Source organism: Prionailurus viverrinus, chromosome B2 (genome assembly GCF_022837055.1).
Source record: "Prionailurus viverrinus isolate Anna chromosome B2, UM_Priviv_1.0, whole genome shotgun sequence".
NCBI lineage: Eukaryota > Metazoa > Chordata > Mammalia > Carnivora > Felidae > Prionailurus > Prionailurus viverrinus.
In genome coordinates this window covers 15,449,391-15,466,937 of record NC_062565.1, presented here as the reverse complement: position 1 = coordinate 15,466,937, position 17,547 = coordinate 15,449,391, and the positions used below count along the sequence as shown (strand labels likewise).

General features: G+C 46.9%; 1 protein-coding gene across 8 annotated transcripts in view; it reads left to right on the top strand.

Moving 5' to 3' along the window:
• PHACTR1 (phosphatase and actin regulator 1) overlaps nucleotides 1-17,547 on the top strand; it is a 307,440-nt gene that overhangs the window by 184,048 nt on the left and 105,845 nt on the right. For all 8 annotated transcript variants that reach the window (XR_007152213.1, XM_047859034.1, XM_047859038.1 and 5 more), the window contains exon 3: nucleotides 17,345-17,425. Coding sequence is in view for 7 of the 8 variants with exons in the window: in XM_047859034.1 (XP_047714990.1) it covers nucleotides 17,345-17,425 (81 nt within the window). In the remaining variant the exon portion in view is untranslated. The remainder of the gene's footprint in view (nucleotides 1-17,344; nucleotides 17,426-17,547) is intronic.

The following is a 17,547-nucleotide window of genomic DNA, read 5'->3' as shown; positions in this document are numbered from 1 at the left end:
GTTTCCTCAAGTCTCTTACGGGATGGTGGGGTGGCGGGAATCGTTTGTGTTGAAAATTGAGTTCCAGGGAGGCTGGGTGACTCCTGGGTGACACAGAATCCGTCAGTTAAGCTTCCGACTTCGGCTCAGGTCATGATCTCATAGTCTGTGAGTTCGAGCCCCGTGTCGGGTTCTGTGCTGACAGCTCAGAGCCTGGAGCCTGCTTCGGATTCTGTGTCTCCCTCCCTCTCTCTGCCCCTCCCCTGCTCATGCTGTCTCTCTCTCTCTCTCTCTCTCTCTCTCTCTCTCTCAGAAATAAACATCAAAAAAATTTTTTTAATTTGAAAATTGAGTTCCTGTAGGCCAGGATTAAAGCCTAGTCAAGAAGAGGGCTAAGAGGAGCCTGACTACAGTTTAGTTGAGGAGAATGTTGGTCTCCACTTTGGGAGAAACTCCAAGAGGACAACGAGATGGATGTTAGAGGGACGTTTTTCCCAGCCTCCCCCTGAGAAGCAGCACTTCTGCGGTTACCTTGGGGCCTCCAGTTATGGTAATGAGAAAAATGTCACTTCCTTATCCAGTAACAGGATTTAAGGGACTTGGGATTAAGTGTGCAATTTCTACCTGAGACTTTCTTCTTCATAAAGTCAAGTTAGGGTTTTAAGGTTATGCTGATTTTCACCTATCATAAGCTTTTTTTTTTTTTTACTTTTTTTAAAAACATTTTTTAACGTTTATTTATTATTGAGAGACAGAGTAACACAGAGCATGAGCAGGGGAGGGGTAGAGAGAGGGGGAGACACAGAATCAGAAGCAGGCTCCAGGCTCTGAGCTGTCATCACAGAGCCTGACACAGGGCTCGAACTCACAAACTCTGAGATCATGCCCTGAGCTGAAGTCAGACGCCCAACCACCTGAGCCACTCAGGTGCCCCTTTAATTGTTTTTAATGTTTATTTTTGAGAGACAGAGAGAGACAGAACATGAGTGGAGGAGGGGCAGAGAGAGAGGGAGACACAGGACCCAAAGCAGGCTCCAGGCTCCATTCCGAGCTGTCAGCACAGAGCCCAACGTGGAGCTCGAACTCATCAAGGGGTTTACTTTGCCCCTTGTCTTTTCCTCCCTCCCGCCCTTCCACTCTCCCTTCCTCTCTCCCTCCTTCCCTTCCCTTTTGCCACAGAAGTTGAAGGTTGCTTCCTCCTCCTTTAACATGTGAGAAAACTAATTTTCAAAGTTGTTTCCCTTGGGCCTTTTACAACAGGGGTCAGCAAACTCTGATGTACAGGCCAAATCCATCTCCTACCCTGTTTTTTAAATAAAGTTTTATTGGAACACCGCCATAATCACTCATTTGTGCACCGTCTGTAGCCGCTCTGGTAAACCTGAGTGGTTTCCACAGAGACTGTGTGTGTCTTTCCCTTTGCAGGAAAAGTTTGCCAACACCTATGCGACGTATTACAAACGAATTCTTTTTTCCATTATAAATATGCTTTCCGCCTGAGTGAAAAATGGAGCTAGAAGGCTTACAGAATCCAGACTTAAACTTTTGGACTCCATTGTATCCCCCCCCAGCTTCCCAAATTATCATCTGAGAGATTCAACTTGAATGGGAATAATCAATCCTATCAAAGCTTCGAGAAAGGGACCAAGTGCATAATAGGCAGCCAAGTTTCCTCACAAACAAGGAACTTTGGCTCACAGATATTCTCAGTGAAGCCACAGTTCCCCCTTAATTGTGGAGAAATTGTATGGGTATGTGTGTGTTTTGAAAATCAAAACAACCACAATAACAAACCTTTCTTTCTTTCTCTGAAAAAAATATAGAAGCTTTTCTCTTATTCATCCTTTCCATAAGATTCATCCCAGTTTTCCTCTATAAGGAAATCAAATCTTATAATCCCAAAGGGTCAAAGAAGGTCTTTAGTTTGTGATATGATTTCTGTGACCTTAGGTGAAGAAACATCAACTTTTAAAAGCTTTTAAGCTCATGGCCAAATATCGTATCTCTGGATTCTCATAATTTTCCCTCTCTGAGTTTTGACATCTTTTAAAGAAAAATATTTAATGTTTATTTATTTTTGAGAGAGAGAGAAAGAGAGAGGGAGACAGAGCATGAGCAGGGGAGGGACAAAGAGAGAGGGAGACACAGAATCGGAAGCAGGCTCCAGGCTCCGAGCTGTCGGCACAGAGCCCGACGCGGGGCTCGAACTCCCGAACCACAAGATCATGACCTGAGCGGAAATAGGAGGCTTAACTGACTGACCCACCCAGGCGCCCCATCACCATTGTTTTTAAAGATGCGAAGCTGATGGCATCACTGAGCTAATAGCTTTGGCACATCATATGACAGAGTCCAGACAGTTTCTCTTCAGATTCGGTCTTCGTGATTTCACAGTGATTCATTTATTTAGTTAGCTCTGTCAGGTCACAGGGCATTTTAATAAGGAAAAGCCATCAAATCGAGTTGATTGATCTGTTTTCATCACTTGGTCCTATAATATCGCATAGGTACATCCTTGGGCAAGATTTTCTATTAACCTGATGATGAGACCAGCATGGCCCCTTTCGTGGGTTTGCCAGGAAGGAAGACAATGGGTTGATGATTGACATTTGCCTTTGAACACCACTGAGATCGGCTGGGTTCTCATCAGTGCCTACAGCCACGCTTCATCCCTCACTCATTCGAGCTCCGATGGTACCAAAAAATATCATAATTCTCATTCTCATTTGCTGCCTCGACCCAGACCTTTGCTCATATCCATCCATCCCTGGGACTCAATCCCTGGGATTGGGAAACAGCCCGACGGGCTTATGGAACAGTGTTCCCTTGGTGATGTCATGAACAGTCTTGAGCAAACGAAAGAAACTGAATTCTGCCAGTTTTATTTGTGAATTAAGGATCGCACCTTTATCAGCTTCCACTGTGCAGGCTACAGTCATTTCAGAAGTGCAGAAACGACCCACCAGAAACAAAACTCGGAAGTTGCTGTCACAAAAGACGAACAGAGAAGGCTGAGCATCCATTTAAGGGAGCAACGTGCTACCTGCCATGTTTCCCTGCCTTGTTACAACTGTGAGGACTGATGGCTGTCTGTAAGAACAAGCAGTGCCTCAAGGAAAGCTTTGAGTGACTTTCTTCTAGAACTTCTTCTGACCTTTCTTCTCTGTCGTGTATGTTTTTGTGGCAGTTTTATTTTTCAAGCTTTCCCGTTGCTGTTTGGACACGTGTGTGACTTAACCACCCTGTATCGAAATATTCTGGGATTGCTTTTTTTCAAAGCGAATATCCAGGCCCTAATGGGTTGATTTTTCCCCCTAAAAATTAATAATAATATACTAATTCACTTCTTCTCTTTGAAAATAATGGGGAGGGGCCACCTCGGTGACTCAGTTGGTTACACATCTGACGCTTTGTTTCGGCTCAGGTCATGATCTCACGGTTTTGTGGGTTCGAGCCCCACCTTGGGCTTTGTGCTCACAGCGTGGAGCCTGCTTGAGATTCTCTTTCTCCCCCTCTTTCCCTGTCCCTTTCCCTCTCACCTTGTCTCTGTTTCTGTCTCTCAAAAAAAAAAAACAAAACAAAAAAGAATGGCTATTTGGCCATATTGTTTTCCTCATTAGTTGGCAAACACTTGGGTGAGGGTCCAGCCAAACCCAGTCCCTGTTTCTGGGTGAAGCATCACATCATGGGAGAGAAGACTGAGGCAGAAATGAAAAAATGTCTTGTAGACAGAAGAGGAGGGGACATTCCTAAATTGCTTGAACTTTTTCTTAGATCTGGAAGGTTGTGTTATTTAATTACAAGCGATTATTACGTGCTTCTTCATGAGCATTTCTCTTCTGCTTTGGTGTAAAAGTCTGGATGTAGCTCGATATTTCAATGTGCGCATCAAAATCCACGGGACATATCTGCACGATTTCTTTCTAAATCATCCTCTCCGCCTGAAGTGACTGATTCGTACCCGGGCCGATATGCACCTTCCTAAACCTTCCTACGCATCTAAGGGTGTGAAATTATAAATTTGCGCGTGACTCTGCATTTCCTCCGGCCAGTTTGACTTTTTCCTGAAGCGGAGAGTGGTAATAATGACAGTCACATGGTTTATGAGTTTTGTGTGCAGGGCAGTGTGCTTGGTCTTTGTGTGTGAAACGTCACTCGATAAGTAAATAACTGCTGAACTTAAGACGATTTCGGAAATGATCATAGTTGACAAGCTACAGAATTCTGCCCAGGAAATGGCAAAAAAGATGCTTTAGTTTTTCTGTATACACACTAGAGCCAGCCCGTCTATACGAGTTTGTTCATTTATAGATACACTGGACAAATTAGGAGGCATATGCCAAGCTTTTAACGACACAGATGGGCGTATAATGTCATGTTTAAGGGTTCACACACTGGAATCCCATGGCGTGGGTTCGAGTCTGGCTGTGCCCTTTGGGCAGGTTACGTAACATTGTGCTTTTCTGCAGAATGGAGGCGATCGTACCAACCTTGGAGACGTGTGTTGAGGTTTACTTAAAGGACTACATGGAAAACAACTAGAGCAGCTCCTAATGCAGAGGAAGCGTTACCATGGCAACGGAAGAGCAGCTTGGGGGCGGGGGGCGGGAGGCGTTCGCACAAAATATCCCTTTCAGGCAACCTACCTGTGCATAGTTACGATTTTTCAAATCTTCGCTCCCAGTTATTAGCTGACTTTAGTCCTGACGGTAGGTATTGGGACAAACAAAAACACCCAATCTACTGCTGTCTTTCTCTGATTTATAAAGTAGCAGAGGGAAGTACGATCTTAAAGCCTAAATGTCTGAATTCTGCCTTCTTCTAAAGACCACGTTGCAGCCGCGTCGAGGCGACCGTGGGTAGAAAACCAAGCAGTGAACCCGTTGGCATGAAGTTGGCACCACAGGCCACGCTCAACAAGGGCCCTATTATCCTTTAGGTAACAGGTGGTAGCCGGGGTATTAAGCTCTTCTGGGCAGGGTTTCAGATCTCCATTCTTCAGTGCCGTGGGCAGTACGCTTCCATCATAAAGCGATCGATAATAATTAGGTGCCTGGAACGAAACACAGTACAGCACTCTGCTTCCTGCATCTGGAAGGAGGAACTCACATAACTAACTCTAAATCAGTGCATTTTCTTTCTGCTCCGGGGCGGGGGGCGGGTAGTGATAGAGGCAGCAGAGAACACAGTTGAAACGTGGATTGTGGCCTGGTGCCGTCACACACGAAGATGACGTGTGATGACAGGCTTTCCTGCAAGGAACGGAAGCAAGCCCCCAAAGCACAGAACCTGTATTTCCGACATAAACACTGTCATCACCGGGCGTTCTCCATGACTATAGGGCCACCTGTTCCACACTTACTAAGACTGTCATAATAGGTGACACGCAGGTGAAGGGACAAAGGGACTGTGGTAAACGGGGCTCCACGTGAATTATTTTTCAGATCTTCCGGTTTATGAAATCGTGTTCTACCATGGTCCCGTCAACAGGGGGCCGATAAACGGCCAAAGGAATCATTTCTTTTGGGCCTCAGCTCAGAGATCTCAGAAGAGAACGCTGATGCTTTGTTAGAATTTGATGGGGGCTCTTCTTGTGCAGACTGGGGCTTAAAGAGCTAGAACCTGGAAACCTTCCTCCGTGTGTTCCCGAGAGTTCTGCGCCAGATCCTCGCAAAATTACTTCCCCTAAGTGGCTGCTCCGTCGTCACTGCGAGGTCGGACGGCAAGAGCGGTGCGTCCTGTTTCCAAAATTCAGAATCCTTCCTTCTGCAAAATTATCTAAAACTTTGTGCTAACTCTCTGCCCCCGAAACAGCAGCTCCCCGTCGTGCCGCCCGGAGATTTGCAAGCCAGAAGAACAGCTTGTCCACTCTCTCGTCTGACCTATTTGACGAAATGACGGGGAAGAGAATTGCAGCTTTCATAGCCTTACAATCACCCTTCCTGTCATTCACAGGAGATAGTCGGCTGGCCAAGTGCATAATCTCATTATATGGTGGCTGCGTTTTTTATTCCCCTTCAGAGACCTCTGCAGCGCTACAGAGAGAGGCAGAGTTAGTGAGAGTGGCCTTTTATTGTGTTGTTTTTTTTTTTTCTTATTTCACTGGTCCGCGTTTGTTTATTTATTTTTTAATTTTATTTAAATCCACGCTAGTTAACATACAGCGTCATCATGGTTTCAGGAGTGGAATTGAGTGATCCGTCGCTCACGTAGGACACACAGTGCTCATCCTAGCCAAGTGCCCTTGCCCATCCCTCTGCCCACCACCCCGAGAACGTCCTTTTGACGCCTTTATTTTAGAAAGGAAAATACATTGAGGAAATGCGGTAAGCATTTTAACAGGTGCGGTTGAACAGATGGTTATAAAGCAAACCCCCTATAACCACTGCCCAAGTCAGAAAAAACACCAACAGCCTCTGTAAGCTCCCTGATGTGCCTTTCTTTTTCTTTTCTTTTTTTTTTTTTTTAAATATTTTTTATTTATTTCAAGGAGGGAGAGTGAGAGCATGAGTGGTAGAAGGACAGAGAGAGAGAGAGAGAGAGAGAGAGAGAGAGAGAGAGCAGAGAGAGAGGGGGAGAGAGAGAGAGAGTCCTAAGCAGGCCCTTTGCTGTCAGCACAGAGCCTGAGGCGGGGCTCGATCTCACAACCCTTGAGATCATGACCTGAGCAGAAATCAAGAGTCAGACGCTTAACCTACTGAGCCACTCAGGCGCCCCTCAATGTGCTTTTCTGATTGCGGCCCTCCTCCCCACCAAAGGTAGACAGTGACTCAGTTTGATTTTTTTTTTTAATTTTTTTTTCAACCTTTATTTATTTTTGGGACAGAGAGAGACAGAGCATGAACGGGGGAGGGGCAGAGAGAGAGGGAGACACAGAATCGGAAACAGGCTCCAGGCTCTGAGCCATCAGCCCAGAGCCCGACGCGGGGCTCAAACCCACGGACCGTGAGATCATGACCCGGCTGAAGTCGGACGCTTAACCGACTGCGCCACCCAGGCGCCCCGACAGTGACTCAATTTGTATTGTGGTTCTATCCTTGCTGGTATTGTAGCAGGAACAGAGTCGTGACAGCAAGGCCTTTCTTTCCAGGAGGCAACTTTATTCCTGCTGGCACCATTCTGCTGGGTTCCTACCCAAAGAACTGAGCCCCCAAACGCCCCATGGCATCGTTTTTAAAATACATTTTCTACTTCCTTGTCTCCCCTATATGGTAACACACACAAACACGCAGTCTGATTAAGTGGTCCCCTGTTACAGGGTCATGAGGGACGTTGTCACGTACTCACGTAGCCAGGGTGCCTTGAGGTTCATTTTTTTTTTGTTTTGGTTCCTCTTTCTTTTTTCCTGAGGGAGGAGACCCTACCACGGTATCTGTAGTTTTCAAGGTTAGAGATGCACCTCTACAGCGTATGTTTAGTTTTGCCGCTTTTGAACCTGATGCAAATGGCATCACAGGATAGGTCTTTTAACTCAGCATCACTGCTAAGGGTCATGTGTTTTGGGTGTTTACTTTTTATTTTGAAAATTTTCAAACGTAAGAGAAATTGAGAGAGTTACATAATGGTATTCTTGGATAATTGTTTAGTTATCACCTAGGGTTACTGAGATCTGGCCATAGTTGTCGCTTCGTTTCCCTCTGAAGTATTTAAAAAAAATTTTTTTTAATGTTTATTTATTTTTGACAGACAGAGAGAGAGAGAGAGAGAGAGAGAGAGAGAGAGAGAGAGAGAATGAGTGGGAGAGGGGCAGAGAGAGAGGGAGACACAGAATTCAAAGCCAGCTCCAGGCTCCGAGCTGTCAGCACAGAGCCCGACGCGGGGCTCGAACTCACAGAGTGCGAGATCATGACCTGAGCCAAAGTTGGAGGCTCAACCAACTGAGCCACCCAGGCACCCCATCCCTCTGAAGTATTTTAAAGTTCATTACAGACAGTTCTAATCACGCATCTCTAAAAAATAAAGGAAAGGACCTATATAACCACAAGACCCTTATAACTCCCTAATATCTGGTACCCAGTCCATATTTGTGTTTTCCCGACTGACCCCAAAACCCTTTTATGGCTGGTTTGTTCAAACCAAGATCCAGTCAAGATCCGTGAAGAATGTAGTTTTAGCAGCTCAGCTTACAGCTTAAAATGAGTCTGTGATCCTGCCCTTTTCCCATACCCTCAATCAGTAGAGAAAGTTCTCGTGGGACCCGCCCGTAGGCACTTCGCCCACAGGAAAGAGGAAAACGAATCACCTCATCTCTGCTGGTGACAGGGTCCTACTCGTCTCTCTGACTGCAGAGGAAATTACGCTGTCTGAATTACTGTCAGAAAGAATCGCCAAATATCAATTATGTCAAAGCCAAAATTGTTATTTTGGGCAGATACTCCATGGTACTGGCCGGCTCAAGGTTAAAAAAAAAGACTAGTTTTCCCTAACTGGGGAATGGATGGGCCGCTGGCCCATCCAGGAGCTCCCTGGGATGCAGTTCCATTCTGTTCCAGGACCACCGGAGGACAGGTAGATGGATGGCTGGTCCCTTTGCTCTATTAGGATCCTCCTGGTCGGTCACATCTTGTTTGGTTGGTATTGCAGGGTTTGGGGTTGTGTTTGATTCATCTGCCATAAAGCTCTTTATGAAGGAGTGTGGCCCTCTGCGTCCCTGCTGAGGTAAGACAGGCTGACCTCCCTGGTTCCTTTTTACAAAAGACCTCCACATTTGCCCCCTGTGATCTGGTACGTATTTAGGTCAGTATTTCCCAGAAGGTGTGCCTCAGAATGAAAGTCCCATGGTACTCCACGGAAGGATCGCCTTGTCCAATGAATTTGGGAGAAACGCCGGGTTAAGCAGAGTTAAGCTGGTTGCTTTACCGTAGGTCCCTTTGTGCTAATAAGCACTGTGGTACTCCCATGGAACCTGGCGTCTCCCCCAAGTTATTGTCCTCAGAATCCTTTCTTCAGAGCACCTCTCTGAGTGACCGTTCAACAGCGCAGACTTTAGAAAGTGCTGATTTGGAGGACTTGGGTGGAATCACAAACAACAATAAACAAACAGTGTCATCCACCCCGTGGGCCATGAAGACTTCATCCCAGCTAGCTACGCGGCATTACACAAGAACAGTGGCCGGGTTACCATGTTGGAGATGAGGAACTTTGCTCATGGGCGTCCACCACTCAGACTTCTGTAGAAGCGAATACTGGAACAACGCGGGAATCCGGGTCTGTGCGTGTGACCGGGACAGTCACGCCTTAGAGTCTGTCTTTCAGATGGAATTTCCACATGGTCTGGATTTTTAGAGGGGAGAAAAGTTCTGAACGGGTCAGCCTCTCTGGAGGATCCCTCAATCTTAGTAGCCAGTTTTTAAAACTTCGTTTTGAATTCAGTAAGCTTTCAAGATGATCGAGTAATTAAACCTTCTTGCCCAGTTATACACTTTTGGCAAAATGTTTGGATATTCATAGGGCTCGAATATCGTCGTTACTAAGAAGCACTATATCTTGCGATCCTACCATTTTGTTCCTAGATTAACATGACTTCTTGAATATGTTGGTCATACCATTCTGTTTGAAACTAGACATGTACAGGTGCATTCGCTCCCACTTTTCCCTCTTCTCACTATAGCATTTAGCTCGACAACCTCATTGCTTTTCTCATTAATTTCCTTATTAATTTTCCTAATTTTTCTCATTAATTTCCTCCCTAAAAAAGCTGGCATTTGCCATCTGGTTTTTCAACCTGGAGGGTCTCCAGGTTTATCCTACTCCTTCAAAGCCTTCCTCCCCTTTCTCTCCTTTTATATATTGTACATACAAATTTATTCTGAAACGTGAGAGTATTTTGCATGGAGATAGTGTGAACGTGGGTTGATTACGTCGTGCTGGGTTTCCGAGGCTACGATCATTGCGTTATATTAATAATCGTCATTTTTCATAAGTCCAATGGGAAGTGGAGGTCTGTTCTAGTCTCTTGAGGTTCATTCCATCTGTCACTTGGAAATTTCTAGACGAAATCCACATTCACTGGGGTTGTAAAATCTCAAAGGGATAAAAGCCACTGAGTTTACGTACACATTGACTGTTTTAACAACCGAAGGTGGAAGAGTCTGTGGAGACTACTGCAGATTGCCTCATTGCTCGATTGTTTATCCCACTTGAAATTTCTAGCTCCTCCGGAATGTAATTTAAAGGCAGTTGAGCGGAGAATTCAACAGAGATGGATTATCCTAGAGGACAATCTCAACAAGTCCTTGCCTTGATACTCTGAGGAGAAGCAAATAATCTGTTCCAGCATCAATATTGCTTCCCCACCACTGGCCCTGCTTCTTCTTCTTCTTTTTTTTTTTTTTAATAAAAAAGCAGTACTTAAAAGTTATGAAACATAAGTGTTTTTCTTCCCTCGGTACTGGGAGCACGTAAAGGATGTACTGCCCAGAAATCGTCCATCTAGCGACGTGTTCTACAAAATTCTTCCACCTGTTCCCATGCATGCTGGAAAAAAACAGGTTTATGGTACCAATGTTTGGGCGCCCCAAATTTGAAACGGACTTCAATTTCCATCGGTTGCAGATGGGTAAATAAATTATGGTACTTGAGACATTCAAAGAGAACGAGGTGCTTCTGTGTGTACTGATGGGGAGATCTCTAAAGCATATTGATAAATGAGAGGGAAGAAAGAATTGTAAGGTGATACCAGCAGAACGATCTCGTTTATGTTTTTAAAAACTATATTTATATATGGGGGAGGAGGAGTGTGTGGGAAGGAGGGAGGAAAGAAGAGACAGAGAAATAGAGGGCAAAGGAGGGCAGATTTGGGGAGTTGTATCCAAGGAAGGAGGGGTGGTGAAAAAAGGACTTTCTTTTCACTATGTTTCTTAAATCATTTACTGTGAAAAAGATTTTTGTCAATGAAGAAACCTAAGCATATGCAGTAAAACCTTGGTTTGCGAGCATAATTCATTCTGGAAACATGTTTGTAATCCAAAGGACCTGTGTAAACGGAGGCTCAGAGGATTCGTTCCACAGCCCCAAAATATTCACGTAAAACTGATCACGATACTGTGATATGATACAGAACCATAAAGAAAATACAAAATATAAAGAAAAATAAACAAATCAACCTGCACTTACCTTTGCAAACCTTCGTGGCTGGTGTGAGGGAGACAAGAGAGGAGGGTTATGGTGTAGGATGACTTTCGCTATTACTAACGGAATCACTGCTACCCATCAGCTCAATGGAATCCTTTTCTTACCATGCAACTTGTAACAAGAAGCCTTTCCAACGACGTAGAATGAAGCAAAGCTTATTCCTCGCCTTCGTCTTGTCTGGAAAAGCAAAGGACTGTCTGTAGGTGCTTTGAAGTGACAAAAATACACGGGTGCCAGCCGTGGGCACCTTCCAACGTCCTGAAAAATCACTGATTTCTGCCAAATGCCATGGCCTGAGACCGAGCATCCGAGCATGGGAGAGGACCACCCACAATCCCGCAGTGAGAGAGAGAGAAGAACCATTGGCTCAGTTGTGATCGTGTGCCATTCAAGGTCATGCACTACTCGCATTGCAAGACATCGCTCGTTTATCAAGTTAAAACCTATTAGAAATGTTTGCTCGTCTTGCGGAACCTCGCAGAACGAGTTACTCGCGATCTGGTATTTTACTGTATGTGTGTGTGCGCGCACGCATGCACAAAATAACAAGTTATTTTTAACAGGTTCTTCCAATCTGGCCATTCCGTAGGGAGAGCAGTCCAGCCGAGATCAAGATGTCTGTTTGAAGTTCATTGATGTCAGGGAAGCATGGGATGGATCCTGGGCTTAGCGTACATCGTATGGATAGGGAGGCTAAGAGAATACACAAAGCGGGGTGCTGGAGAGCCGGCTTCCGGTTAACTGTGGCGCAGACCCCAGTGCTGGCTGGGAAGAAGAACTCACCAGAGCACTTAGACTGGAACCACTCCTGTTGTTAGGGTCGGTCTCTGGGCTTCGTTGGAATTTACTGCCAAGGATCAGTGAGCTCTTCACCAGGCTCTGCATTTCTAAAGCATTTGCTTAAATGGGCGCAGACTTCAGAACAAGAGGTTGGAGTGTAAAGCCTAGTTTTTGCTTTATTTATTTTGAGAGGGAGAGCGAGAGCACGAACGGGCGAGGGGCAGAGAGAGGGAGAGAGATTGAGAATCCCACAGAGCCCGATGAGGGGCTTGAACTCACAGACCCGTGAGATCATGACCTGGGTGGAAATCAGGTGTCAGGCACTCAACCGACTGAGCTACCCAGGTGCCCCAGGATAGGTGTCTTTTAAGATGTAGGTTGTTATTGTTAGTCAACATGTTGTGAGGCCAGCAGGTCGGAAGACAGCTGCCATTGAAAATAGGGTTTGCTACACTCAGCCCAAGAGAAAGGGCCGTGTGATGGGGGGCCTTGCGGAGAAGCACCAGGGTGGGTCAGGAGGCAGAAAGAGTGGGAGAAAAATGTGGGCAAGAGACGTTGGTGTATTTCCCACAGGAAAGAATGGCCAGTGTAATAAGCAAGCTTACCTGACTGGTTTGAATAATTTCAGCAGGCTCTGGGGCACAGGGACCGTCCCCAGTTGTCTGGTACCAGGGCCTGGGGTGATTAGGGCAGGGGGAAGTGGCCTGTGTAGTAAGAGCCCCTGAAAGGAGGTAGTTGGGGGTGTGGGCTCTGGGTTGGTTGGTTTGCACGTGGAAGGTATGTTCACACAGGCTAGCCAGGCACTGTCTGTAGGAGTTGACTAGTCCTGGAAGAGATAGTCTCTCCAGAATCAGCAGGACCCCAAGAGTTATCTGAAAGTAATGTAGCATTGTGTGTGGAGCGTATTCAAATAGAAGGGAAGGGGGGAAGGAAGGAAGGGAGGAAGGAAGAAAGGGGAGGGAAGGGAAGGAAAGGGAAGGAGGAAGGAAAGGAAGATACAGAAAGTAAAAGGACACGATTAATAGATGGTGATAAGGATGCAAGAGTTCTGCCTTTCGAGGTTTTCTGCATCTTTGCTATTAAGGCTGAATTTGATGGCAGGCTTTGGAAGTCTTTCTTGGATATGCTAACCTTTGATGACGGTTTTGCGGGAGCCATTTGGGGTAATTTTTGGCACAGTAATTGAGAAGTCCCTCTTCTGTTCCTTTCAGGCAAGAAAGGTAGTGGAAAGTTCTTTCTGTGTATTTGGATCTCCTCAACTGATTCTTTGTTGGTAACTTCCGCCCTTTCCCCCTTCAGGCTGTGTGTCTGGTTGGGCACAGAATTTTAGCCCAGGTGTCCCTGTGCTGGTTTTTGCATGTTCACTGGCTCATGTGATTTTGTGTTTGATGTTTCACTTGCCACAGGACCACCTCGAAAGCCTGTTACGGTGTGGTCCACTTACCGCCCAGAAAATTGGTTCTTTTCTAAAGATCCATGGAGTTGCATTGCCATTATCTGAGCTGAATTTTCATTTTGGACGGGGAGGGGGGTGGACTTAGATGCCTGCTCTTTCTATTTTGGTTCTGCTGGTTAGAGCTTTAGAAAAATGCTCTTAAAAGTTTACCTTTACATTTTTTTAATGTTTATTTATTTTTGAGAGACAGAGAGAGACAGTGTGAGCTGCGGAGGGGCAGAGGGAGAGGGAGACACAGAATCCGAAGCAGGCTCCGGGCTCTGGGCTGTCGGCACAGAGCCCAAAGTGGGGCTCAAACCCACGACCCATGTGATCATGACCTCAGCCAAAGTCTCATGACCTTAACTGACTGAGCCAACCCAGGCACCCCCTGAGCAAGTTAATTTTACTGGGACCCAGGTCCCCCTGAAAAGTGGGACCTACTTCAGAGGATTGTGGTGGGGATTAACTTAAATAACATGACCCGCCGCCCTTCTCAAAATGATCTTGGTATCCCCTGTGGGCACAGTGTCCTGTCCTGGGAAATGGACAGACCCAAAGGATGAATAAGCCATCTCTTGCCAGAATGTCAATTAAACTTGGAAACTGGCTGGGGAGGGGAGGGGGATGTATTGTTTAAATACGAGCAGATCTGTTCCGTGAGCTCCACCTTAGTTCTTAAGGACAGACTCAGTGTAGTCAAGAAATGGCACCTTTGGGGGACAGCCAGCTTCAGTCCTGCCCTCGGAGCCCCTGGCATTGCTGCCTTGCCATTAGGAGCGTCTCTGTGGAAGAGTGTGAGCAGCACTGAAAAGAGTCCACCATAGTCCATGCCAGTATAGCTCAGTCTCAGTTAACCTTCCATCCTTGTTTTAGAAAGTATCCAGGTACGTTTCCCCGGCATGTCCTTGATATCACCTCTTGGGCATGGCCAACGTTGGGATCGCCATCTTCCCTACCAACCTGCTTCTCATCCTGTGTCCCCCCCCACCCGAGCGATCAACAGCAGCGTCCATTCAGCTATGCACGTCAGGAACCAAGCAGTCGCCCCGGACCCCTCTCTTTCCTTCCCATCCTCAACGTGATGCCGAGGCAACGTTGCCCCCTTCCCGTGACTTGGATGCACCCTTTGCCTGCCTCTCTCTCCGTCACCAGCGTTTTGGTGCAAGTGACCGTCATCTCCTGCCTAGACGAGGTGATCCCCTAGAACTGGCCTCCCTCCAACCTGCTTCCCACATTGACGTGGGCATTGATCTTTCAGATACCCAACTCTGACCATTTATTCCCGTTGCCCTTAGAATAACCTGGTCCGTGAGGCCCTGCGTGGCCCAGCACCCCCGCCCCCCACCCCCATCCCTCTGTGTACATCTCGAGTCCTCTATCTGTGCTGGTGGCTGCAGTAACATGGGTTGCTTTCTCTCCACCAATGGTGGCATGATTCCTCCATGGGGGGCGGGGGGGGCAGTGCCCAGCTTGCTGTATGTCTGGAGCGTTCCCCTCAGCCCCTACGTGACTGCCCTTTGCCACGATAACATGTGTTCACCTCTCAATTTCAGCCTGTGGGTCTCTTCCTCAGAAAAGCCTTTTCTCATGGCCCAATGAGGGAGGCTGTCGACCACACGTCGGGCCGGACGTGTCCCTTTCTTTAAACAGGACTTCCCTCAATTTGTGACCCTACATTAGGTGATACTATCTGATGACCGTCTGAACCACATCTTAGTCTGCCAACTCTGTGAAAGGAAGGACCGTCCCCTCGGTCACCATCGTCTCCGGCCCCTGGCAGAGCGCCTTTCGCCACGGGCAGGGGTCTGTCGTCCTTGAATGAGCACGCGTGACAGCCGAGGTCCGCGTGGTTGGCCTGGGAGCACCCACATTCTACGGAAAGTGCCACCGCAGTTGGCCAAGCCCATGCCTTTGCCCACCTTGCTGCAGATACTTCCTTTAATGCTGGGCGTCAGGTCCTTCCGCTGGGAAAAGCCCCCCGGGAAGCCTCATTTTGTTTCAAAGAAATCTGTTCAATTTGTGGCTCAGTATAGGACGGGCCAAGCACCCCTTTCTGCGTGCCTCCCGCACGGCTTCACGTCACCCAGAGGATCTTTTCACAAAGTCCTTGCTTAAAAACCCTGCTTCACGTGGCCTATCCAGTCTTTTCCCACTGCACCACTAGCAAATCTTGGCTTAAAAGCAGGCGGAACTTCCTAACCCAGCCGCCCGCAGTTGTCTCTCCCTTCCCTGGAGGTTCCTCTTGGGCACAGAGGACGTCTCTCTACCCTCCTGCCACTTCATCATGTGGTCCGATATGAGTCCTAAAACTCCAGCCCCCAAAACAAGCCCTCCTCCAGTGACTCCTTCACCCACCCTTGTGGCGTGACCTTCGTACAGCCCTCCTGCCCTCACTTCGGAGGGTATATATTTCTGCGTTTCCATTTATCATTAACCTGTTCTCAGTAAGCTATACGCGAGTGCAGTCTAACCTGGTGTTTTTTCTCTTGTCTCATATCCCTGAATTCACTAGACGTGAAGAGAACGTTAGAATATTTTAAAAATAGTAAGTCCCCAAATCTATAAAAAAGGGATTTTCAACCTTGATATGACCGAATAACCCAGTGAGCTTTTTATTCCAATATAGGTCTTCAGGTCCTACCCTGGACCTATTAAATCGGAGAAGCTGGGGCTGAGGTGTCAGTGTTTTCTCGGAGAGGCAAAGTGACTTGACCAAGGTCACACAGCTCGTAGGTGAAAGCATCACAGTCCCCGTTTCCTTGCTTGCTTTCTAGCGTTTACTCATATTCTTTGGACGAAATTCTACTGAACTCTGTGTAATTAATCTGTATCTAAATTTGCATAAAAGTTTCCTTATTTTATAACTGCCCCCCATAACTGTGTCCAAAGGATGTGGAGAATCTCAAGGTGACAAAAGCAAACAAAATAACGTCTCACCTCCTTTACCCACTGTTCACCCAGAAACAGGGATGCCAGCTGCTGGGGTGGGCTCTCTCGCTCGCTTCTGTGGGCTCTCCTGACCTGTCCAGCCTGGCCTTGAGCCACAAGCCTGCCCTTTGGGCGGCCACTCACTCTTCCACTCCTGGGCTGTGTTTTCACTCGAATTGCCCTCTGTCATGCCCACTGATCTGAGAGAAACGCTCCCTCTTCGCTCCTCCAGCCCCACCTGCCTGAGTGTTTGGCTCAGATGAGCAGCTGAGTCACGGTAGATGTGCATTTCATAGCTGGGCAGCTCACGGGTCGCTTGCCTGCTTGGGTTTGGAGCCTAAGAGAGGAGAGTGATGGGCATCTGTACCGTGGGGGTGGGGGTGGAGTCCCCCTACCACCTGCCTCCATTTCAACCCAGAGAGTTTGCAGGAGATATTTTCAAACTTTTTTTTTTTTTTAGTAGCTGGGAAGGAAAAGAAAAAATCCTCAGTGACATCTATATAATCTACATAATTAAAAAAAAAAAAGAAGGAAGGAAAGGAAGGAAGAAGGAAGGAAAGGAAGGAGGGAGGGAGGAAGGGAGGGAGGAAGGGAGGGAGGGAGGGAGGAAGGAAGGAAGGAAGGAAGGAAGGAAGGAAGGAAGGAAGGAAAAGCAATCCCACCTACGAGGAACGTCCCGAGTCAGGGAGATACGCTGTGACACACAAGTTGAGCTGACCTTGGAGGTAGCATTCCTGGCTTTGAATCCTGGCTCTTCTTCTCAGTAGTCTTGCGGCTCTGACGAGTTGTTGAATTCCTCTGTGCTACAGATTACAGTGCCGTAAAGTGGGGTGGAATAAAATGAAATACAAGTGCCTACCCCTTAAGTAGTTTGAAGCTTGCTTTGAAGATTAAACGAACTAATCTGAGTGAAATGCTTGTTCTCCTGTCAAAAAATGTTAACAGGTCTCAGTAACTGACGTTAATAAAACAGTAACTTACAGAAGCTTCTCCGGATGTTCCTTTTTAATACATGTTAACATTTGATGCCTCTAAAAAAGTCTTTGTTACTGACCCACACTTGCTTCTCTGTGTTTTTGCTTGCAGCCCTGGAAAGGAAAATATCAATGAGGCAAAGCAGAGAGGAGCTGATAAAACGAGGGGTTCTGAAGGAAATCTATGATAAAGGTAAGGGGGACTGGTCCCCTCCACAGGACCCAGAAAGCCACGTGTGGAATCTGTGTGCGTGTTTCTCGGAGTTGGGTTCCGTTTTCTGCGTCACTTTATCAGGATTTGAACCTCTCACATCC